The sequence below is a fragment of the Anoplopoma fimbria genome, chromosome 1, assembly GCF_027596085.1.
Source record: "Anoplopoma fimbria isolate UVic2021 breed Golden Eagle Sablefish chromosome 1, Afim_UVic_2022, whole genome shotgun sequence".
NCBI classification, from domain to species: Eukaryota; Metazoa; Chordata; class Actinopteri; order Perciformes; family Anoplopomatidae; genus Anoplopoma; species Anoplopoma fimbria.
This window is the reverse complement of record NC_072449.1, coordinates 1882016-1891180: the sequence shown is the minus strand read 5'-3', so window position 1 is coordinate 1891180 and position 9165 is coordinate 1882016. Positions and strand designations below refer to the sequence as shown.

At 43.1% G+C, this 9165-nt stretch overlaps 1 protein-coding gene across 1 annotated transcript; it reads left to right on the top strand.

Moving 5' to 3' along the window:
• Positions 1–232: 232 nt before the first annotated feature.
• On the top strand, positions 233–8625 carry LOC129091545 (serine/threonine-protein kinase NLK-like; the record flags this gene model as incomplete). Its single annotated transcript, XM_054599214.1, has 11 exons — positions 233–661; positions 3278–3406; positions 3551–3606; positions 3865–3971; positions 4313–4398; positions 5363–5572; positions 6113–6214; positions 6405–6491; positions 7129–7327; positions 7430–7523; positions 8531–8625. Coding segments are annotated over 11 exons (1554 nt in total), but the record flags the coding sequence as incomplete, so codon positions are not given.
• Positions 8626–9165: the final 540 nt, after the last annotated feature.

Sequence of the window (9165 nt, the reverse complement as noted above, 5' to 3'; positions counted from 1 at the left end):
GGCTGCTTGGTGGTGTTCATGCCGGAGGGCTTCATCTAGGCGGAGGCGGGTCAGAGAGGTGGCACTATGACAAGGAGGCACAGCGGACACACAGCAGCAGGCGTCGGCTCGTTTAACCCGCAGATCTGCTTCCTATAAGTTCTTCCTCCTCCTCCTCCTCCTCCTCCTCCTCCTCCTCATCACAACATCAGTGGATGGCTCTTTGCGGCACGACGGCTACAAATGTCTCTAAAATGATGGCCGCTTACAACGGTGGCTCCTCGACGGTGGCCGCCCATCACCCGCATCTCCACCAGCTCCCGCACCTCCCGCCTCCCCCCCACATGCACCACCACAACCACCACCACGCGGGTCAGCACCATCACCTGCAGCACCCGGGCTCAGCCGCCGCGGTGCACTCGGTCCAGCAGCAGCACGGCTCCACGGCTGCGTCCGCGGTGGTGATGCTCAACCCCGGCCAGCAGCAGCCCTACTTCCCGTCCCCAGCACCCGGACAAGCCCCCGGGCCGGCGGCCGCGGCGGCTCCGGCCCAGGTTCAAGCCGCCTCCGCCGGTGTCAAAGCTCACCATCACCGCCAGCAGCAACACACGCACCACCTGCAGCCGCTGGTGGACATCGAGCCGGACAGGCCCATCGGTTACGGGGCGTTTGGGGTTGTCTGGTAAGTGAACGCACCACAGCAGACCACACCAGCAGGTTTGAACCCATTTAAAAGTCACGTTTAGTCAGGTACATTTTAGTTAGTTTGCATCACCATCAACTGATCTGAAGTGCAGATTTCTGAGATGCAAACACTGGTTGGTGCACAACAAACAGAAGACCTGGTGATGATTTAAGTCAATTCACTTTCTAAACCTCTTCGTCTTCAACAAAACGATCCACACATCTGCTCAAACTCTAAACCACAGCCAGCTGTTATGAAGCCTAAACACTGTGCAGGAAGTGGCCTCCAGCATGCAGAAGTGTTTACTGTGACTCCTTCAGTAGAACAGGTAGAAGACCACAGATGAAGACAGAAAGTGGCCCAGATGTATAAAATATGCAAAACATGCAAACACAAACTGATGTTTATAATAGAAGGATGTTCCCACCGCTGTGTTTGAAGTATTGTAAACACCACCAGGCCTTTAAAGGTAGGAGAGGTGATTTTCATCAGTCACATGACTTTAATAAGACCCTCCAATCTTTTGATGAGGTCATATTTAATGATTGGGTTCTAACAGCAGCCATGTTTGTTGTTTACATTTGTCATGATCATTTTGGGGGTGTTTTTGTAGGGAGACCTTAATGAGTGAAAATAATACTAATTTATAAATACCAATAATCTGTACTTTCTAATTCAAGTAATATTCTGACATATATCTTAGTCAAAACATGAAACACTTAGTTTTTGTCTACGAAATCAAGAGTAGAAATATGTAAAACATTTCTTCTGAGGGTTTTTTTGCAACCTCTCCGTGGTTTAGCAGACACCTGTCACACAAGTGCTATAATAATTCCATATTGACAGATCTGATAAAGTGTGAATTTAAGTATTTAGCAGCCTCATTAGAAGAAATGTCACACGGCAAAATATGATATTATAGTTGTTTTAAATCTGACTCTGAAGTTGCATCTGTTCACACTATTTGTAGCACTTTTTCTAGAACCTGTCAGGTTCGTTTTCTCTATTTGCAGTTTTTCTAAAAGCTCTGCATGAGTTGTCAAATTGAAACTGAAGCTGTTTTCTTGATTTGCTTGTGTTTAGTCCACCGCATGTGTTCTCTTAATTCAGCATTTAGCAGGAAGCTTAGCAGAAGAACACAAAGCTAAAACAGGACTTAAAGGAATGAGGAGTTTTGTAGTAAACAAACACATTCTCTTTAAACGCTGGTGCCACTGAGCCGTCCCTCTGCTGTGAGAAGGCGTTTGTAGAACAGTGTTAAACCTTAGTCGCTGCCATCTGTCGGCCTTCACTGATCCTCTTTGACCAGGTCGAGCTGGAAGACGCTGCAGAGCTCTCGCTTAAACCTGCTGAGTCCTCACAAAGCTCTGATCTCTGCTTCACTGCACTTCAGAGGTTTCTAAGAAACGTGCACGAACAACAAACACGCTGAAGGACAATAGTGTGTTTTCTCCATCCATCATCTCCAGAGTTCATTTCTCATTATTTAATGACCATTAAAAGGCCAGAAGGGTCGACAAACACATTATGAATCATTCTCTGGGGACTTTGAATATACACAAAATATTTCATTTAATTTCAGCCTTTAGTTTCCAAGATAACTTGCTGTAAAACAAGATTTTAGTAAATTGGAATTAGTCTCTTAGTGATGTAATAGAAAAGTTCAGTGGACTCACAAACGAGTATTAGGGATCATCCTCTGGGACCATGAATGTCCGAATATCATGGAGATCTAGCCCTCAGCCACAGAGATAGATATGAACAATATGAAAGTACTAAATGGTCAATAGAGCCGCTGAGTTTTATGCCGTGTTCACTCAAAACGTGCTATTTTTTCTAATCAAATATAATTAAGGAAACATAATTTAAGGGTTTCTGAATCTACTCTTTTGATTTACAAAATATGTCTTACAGGGAAAACATTTCAAGTTGAATTAAATGTTCAGACGAAGATATCAGATGTGTAAATTATAAAATAAGTATTCAAGTTTTGTCTTTTAGCTTTTTGGGGAGTTATTTATAGTTGTATATGTATAATAATGCTCCAAAATGATGAATAATTGTATAGATTTAAATCAAAACCTTCAAATGTTCCTGAGGAAAGACCTCTAAACTCAATATCTCACTTTTATCCTGCTGCTTAATATATACAAACATCCTGGCTGCTAAAACCTGAACAAAAAGCTCACAACCCCGTCTGACTGGTTTGATTCCAGGCTAGGATTACACAGTTTGTATAATATATTATGGCATCCCCTAATATATTATTACCAGAAGAAATAACCGGTATTGTTTCTGTTTCAAACATCTGAAACAGGAACGTCTGTGTGTCTTGGTTCAAAGCATCATCCAGATGAGATTGCTGTTTTGCTGTTCACAGTAAAGTGCAACCAAAGCAGGAATCAAGTAACCGAAACATTTAACAAGCAACTTTTTATCCTTTTTATGTAGTTGCAGGAGGAGATGTCAGAAAGACAGAAAGACCGTGTCAACACTAAAAGCTTTTGCAGAATGCCGTCTCGCGCAAATGAGCTTTTATTTGTATCTCTGCATGGCCTCTTGTAAGTGTTCTTGTTTGGTGTGAACACTGTGTTTGTCGTCTCCACCGTGCAGGTCAGTGACGGACCCCGAGACGGAAAGAGAGTCGCCCTCAAAAAGATGCCCAATGTCTTCCAAAACCTTGTTTCCTGCAAGAGGGTGTTTCGGGAGCTGAAGATGCTGTGCTTCTTCAAACATGAAAACGTGAGTACGCAGATGAGATGTGTTTCCGTCTGTCTCCACCTGTCTCCACCTGTCTCCACCTGTCTCCACCTGTCTCCACCTGTCTCCACCTGTCTCCTGGTATCAACCTGTAGAGACAGACCTCGTCTTTCACTGTGTCCTCAGGTGCTCTCTGCTCTGGACATTCTTCAACCTCCTCACATCGACTACTTTGAAGAGATGTATCCTTCTCTGTTGATGGATTCAGAGTTTATATTTATTTATATGCTGACCCTTAAAGTGACACGCTGCGTGTGAGAACAAACATTTCTAGTATTCACATTGTCTAGCTTTGTTGTCATCCTGATATAGCTGAAATGAAGGTAGTGTCTAAAAGGAAGCAGCTGATAATGACACTAATCTTTAGAACATCAGCTCTCTCTTCTGTCTGTGCTCTCGGACGTCTTTCTGTTTCTCCTCCTTAACGTCCCGTCGTTCAGCTATGTGGTGACTGAACTGATGCAAAGTGACCTCCATAAGATCATCGTATCACCTCAGCCTCTGAGCTCGGACCACGCCAAAGTTTTCCTCTATCAGATTCTACGAGGTGAGGCTCTTCCTTCAGCTCATCGACGTGTTGTTGTTGTTGTTGCATTAATTCAAGTGTTTCTTTAATATCTTCTCCCTTAAACAGCTATAAAGATGAAATATGCAGATTTGTGTTTTAAAGCCAGAGAAGAATGTAAGACAAGATTTATTGTCAGTATCTTTCAGCATTGAGTTCTTCCAGTTACATCAGCACAAAACGATATGAATAAAACAACACAGACGGATGTAAAAGAGAAATGATAAATCCTTGAGTCAGTCATGGTTCCACAAAGAGACCTGAGGAGAGGATCCTAACATTCTGTCCTGTTGTCTCTCCTCCTACGTCCTCCCCTCCTCCAGGACTGAAATACCTTCATTCTGCTGGCATTCTACACCGAGACATCAAGCCTGGAAACCTCCTGGTCAACAGCAACTGTGTGCTCAAGGTGCGTCAGACAACAAGCTGTGTGGATGGATGGAAGCAGATTATATGTATTTCTATTTTCTTATCCTAGATATTTACACAGCTAACAGATTTAGCACTAAGAAAATGAGTAAACGTAAGCTGACACATCTCACAAGAGTGTGATGCTGAGACAGAAAGTTCTCCAAAAAAAGTCAGTTTCCTCTTGATTTTTCTGTCTGATGTCATTTTAGTGTTTCATGTGTTCATAGTTGGCAGTGGTCCGTTCTGGTGTCACAGAAACAGGAAGCGGACACTCATTGGCTCCTCTCGTTTATGACCCGTCTCTGCTTCAGTTATATTCTCTATATCTTGATAATATGTCACAGACATGAAAAAAGGTCAAATTTGTTTTAAACTGCAAAACGTCCTTTTTTCTGTTTGACCTGCACGGCTGCATAAATAAAAGATAACGAGTAGTGGCTTTTAATTGTGGATTTTTATCATTTACAAATGAGAACACGCTTCTTAAACTTTCTTAAAAATATATAAATTACATTTTTAATGAAATGAAAATGAATGAAAGACAAAAAAAGGTCTGGAGGCAACAACATCATCTGTGTGTGAGAGACGGTGTGGACCGGGCTTTACTTTGGTGTTTTTGACATCTGTAAAAGTCATAAATCTTTTTAGTTTTTCAATGCGTCTTTGACACACTGTCAACAAATTCTAAACCTCACAGGCTTTAAACAGATACAAGTTATTGACGGGTGTTTTTAATGCATTCTACATTAATTTGTTCATATTCTGGACCAAACAAATTGGATAAAGTCAAACTATCTTTATGAACGTCTGCCTGAATACAATGCAGACCGACGTTGACAGCCACAGTGTGGAACCCTGTCCGACTGCTACAGGGTGAAACACTCAGCGGTGGATTCCATCTGATCAAACAGAATAAAGCTGTAGAGAAACTAAAGAGAGATTTAACCCTGAATGTCTTCCAGATCTGTGACTTCGGCCTGGCCCGGGTGGAGGAGTCGGACGAGTCTCGACACATGACTCAGGAAGTGGTGACGCAGTACTACAGAGCTCCAGAGATCCTCATGGGGAGCCGCCATTACTCCAACTCCATCGACATCTGGTCCGTGGGCTGCATCTTCGCTGAGCTGCTCGGGAGACGCATCCTCTTCCAAGCCCAGAGTCCCATTCAGCAGGTCAACCAGTTCTCTGAGAAATGACCCATCATAAGGGTTCTCATGGCCCTTATGGTCCGTTTAGAGTCAAATAGACTGCTAGTTTTTTAGCCTCAAGTTCTTTGATTTGGCCGTTGCCATCTATTTTGTTCGTGAACAGGAAGTGACCATATATGGACTGAGGAGGAGTGACGTAGAGACGCCGTATACGTCTCTGGTGTCGACCTGTCAATCAGTGTGTAGCCCCGCCCTAAAGCATCCCCTGCTTTATGGTCTGTTTGACTCTAAATGGAGCATCATTTACTAAATGAACATCATGCTGTATTGAAGAAGACTTGAAACTAGAGATTGAGACCATAAACTCATGTTTACAGTGTTTACTGAGGGAATAAATCAAGAGAGAAGTAGAGTCATTTTCTCATAGACTTCTATACAACCAGAGGAGTCGCCCCCTGGTGGACAGCAGAGAGAATGCAGCTTTAACACATGAAGCTCTGTGGAGTCAGCTCGTATTCCTTTAGACACGTCCTGATGCGTCTTTTGTTTCCTTGTTGCTTGCAGCTGGATTTAATCACGGACCTGTTGGGGACGCCCTCTATGGAGGCCATGAGGACGGCGTGTGAAGGCGCTCGTTCACACATTCTCAGAGGACCTCACAAACAGGTAAACAGAGAGCGGTCACACCTGCCGCTGTCAAATACTGGCATCAAATGTGTCTAAAAATAATCTGTATATTTAGTTTCTCATTTACAAATTGCAAGAACTGCGATAGCTTAGAATATATCATTTTAAACACATGCTGATGAGCTGAAGGAGTCGGGTTGATGCTGTGACGTTTGTTTTCCGTGTGCAGCCATCACTTCCTGTTCTGTACACGCTGTCTAGCCAAGCGACTCATGAAGCGGTCCACCTCCTCTGCAGGATGCTGGTGTTCGACCCGGTGAGTCATTCTGCTAAACATAGATTAATAATGAATGAAACCCGTTCAGTGAGTCACTGAAGTGTAATTATGGATTTGGACTATAAACGCAGTCATGACAACGGCCTGTTTGAAGCAAGTTACAAAGTCCAACTGAGACTGTTGCTCGTTGTTCTTACGCCTGAGCTTCAGTTGATTCAGATCAGATCAGATACAACTTTATTAATATCTAAGGAAATTCTTGTGCAAGAGTTTCATTAAAGATTAAGCAGCAAAAACACTAGAATAAAAATACAAAGATATATGAACAATAGAATACCAATTAATAAGTGTAAAATAAATAATACCACCACCATTGAAAATAGAAAACAATAGCAATAAGAGAACGGTAAATGAATAAAGCAATACTTCAACTAAATTGGAGAAAGTAAAATACAACAACATAGAATAAAAAACAAAGTGATACTTACACACTGATATTAGAAAAAAAAGAAATACGGTTTGATGACCACAGGTAGAAGATGACACGCCCCCTGCTGGACATGAGAGAGAATGCAGCTTTACGTTTTTATTTGACTTCTCTTCATAAGTGTTCTGAGGTGAATATGAAGCGTAGTTAACCGTCTAGTTGGTCTTTGTTTGGCGTTTTGGTCTCCAGTCTAAGAGGATCTCGGCGAAGGACGCCCTGGCCCACCCGTACCTGGACGAGGGCCGACTGCGCTACCACACCTGCATGTGCAAATGCTGCTACACCACGTCCTCCGGCCGAGTTTACACCAGCGACTTCGAGCCCGTCACCAACCCCAAGTTTGATGACGGCTTTGAGAAGAACCTGAGCTCTGTGAGACAGGTCAAAGGTCAGCGGAGTTACTGGCTGGCTTCATGTTTGCTGTTCTGAAGACATTTGTAACATCTGTCACATGGTTAACATCAGTTGTGGTTTGTGTTTCCTCTCCCAGACATCATCCATCAGTTCATTCTGGAGCAGCAGAAGGGGAATCGAGTGCCGCTCTGCATTAACCCTCAATCTGCTGCTTTCAAAAGCTTCATCAGGTAGGAGCTCTTCAACTCTCAGCAGTTTAACTTTAAGATTCTGTTTCCTAGAAAAGATTCAACATGTTCATCAGGCAGCGTCACAGTTGAAGGAAGATGTTTATATTTTGTTTACCTTTTGATGGAGCCAGTCTTTGTGCTAAGCTAGGCTAACGAGCTGCATGTTCATTCTGAATATGTTGCATTGATAACAGCGAGTGTGCCGTGTTCACACCAACGGGAAGCAAATGTTTGCAGTGCGGCACTGGTAGGAGTTTGTTTGCTGGTTCCTTTGTGTTTATTCACGTCACTTGTGCTGGAGAGGAGCATGTTGAGGAAGTCTCAGATATCCAGGAAACTAAATGTTGTCTTTTCTGGGTTCATAACATCTAGAAGAGGATTCTCTCTCTAGACAAACACATGTCGGCTGGTTTACTACAGCTGTATGAACCAGAAATAAACATTTTATTTGGGATTAAATTGCAATAAATGGACAAAGAAAGATGCTGAAATAACTACATAATAATGCCGGTTAATAAAAAGTATGTTTTCATGCCTGTAAAGTCTCTGCAAGACGACAAACTACTTTGAAAACGCTTGTTTTCTGAATGGAGTTTGGATTGACTGGTGCTAGGCTAGGCTAACATTGAATAACGTCTAATAGGAGTAAATACAGCATAATCGTTATTGTTTTTAAATATGTCTCTACTTATATGAGGTATCGTAGAGCGGCGTCAGTGATGACAGGAGGAGAATCTGAACGCTGATAGGTTTCTGCTTTCCGTCTCATTTCTGCCGCCTCGTGCAAATTCCCTTCTATTCGCATCCATTCCCGTCTTTGCGTTGAGTTTGTATGTAATTGCATTGTGGGAAAAATGTGTTTGTGTTTGATGTGAACACAGCAAAATAATTACATTTGTGGAATAAGAAGCCTCTCTTCACACATTTTAGAACCACTACATATCCAACCGCTGCACATGTAAGCGTACAACACATGACCAGCTAACTGTGAACGTCCTGTTGAACAGCTCCACGGTGGCTCAGCCCTCTGAAATGCCTCCGTCTCCTCTGGTGTGGGAGTGACCACCGCCACCACCACCATCATCCTCCTCCTCCTCCTCCTCCTCCTCCTCCTCCTCCTCCTGTTACCCGACTGACAAGCTGCTAAACTGGGAACAAGAACGAGCGTCTCAACGTCTTCTGTCTTCTATCGTAGCGTTTCACTGGAGAGCCGGACTCACAGGTGTGGTGTGTGTGTGTGTGTGTGTGTGTGTGTGTGTGTGTGTGTGTGTGTGTGTGTGTGTGTGTGTGTGTGTGTGTGTGTGTGTGTGTGTGTGTGTGTGTGTGTGTGTGTGTGTGTGTGTGTGTGTGTGTGTGTTCTGACACGACACACATGAAGAGAAACCACTGGTCGATGCTTTATGGGGTCGGGGGGTTATTATATGATATGAATGCTTTGACCAAATCAGAATGTTTCCTCTGGTTATTCCGGGTGGATGAGATTTAGCAGTTATTGTACATTTGTTTTGCTATAAATATATATTAATATAAATTTAAAAGAAGATTTCTATTTTAACATTTCCCGTGTAATCAGGCTCGTCTGCGCTCTAACGCCGCCCTTCTTCTCTGCACTGGTGAATGAAACGAAACGTAACCAGACAAT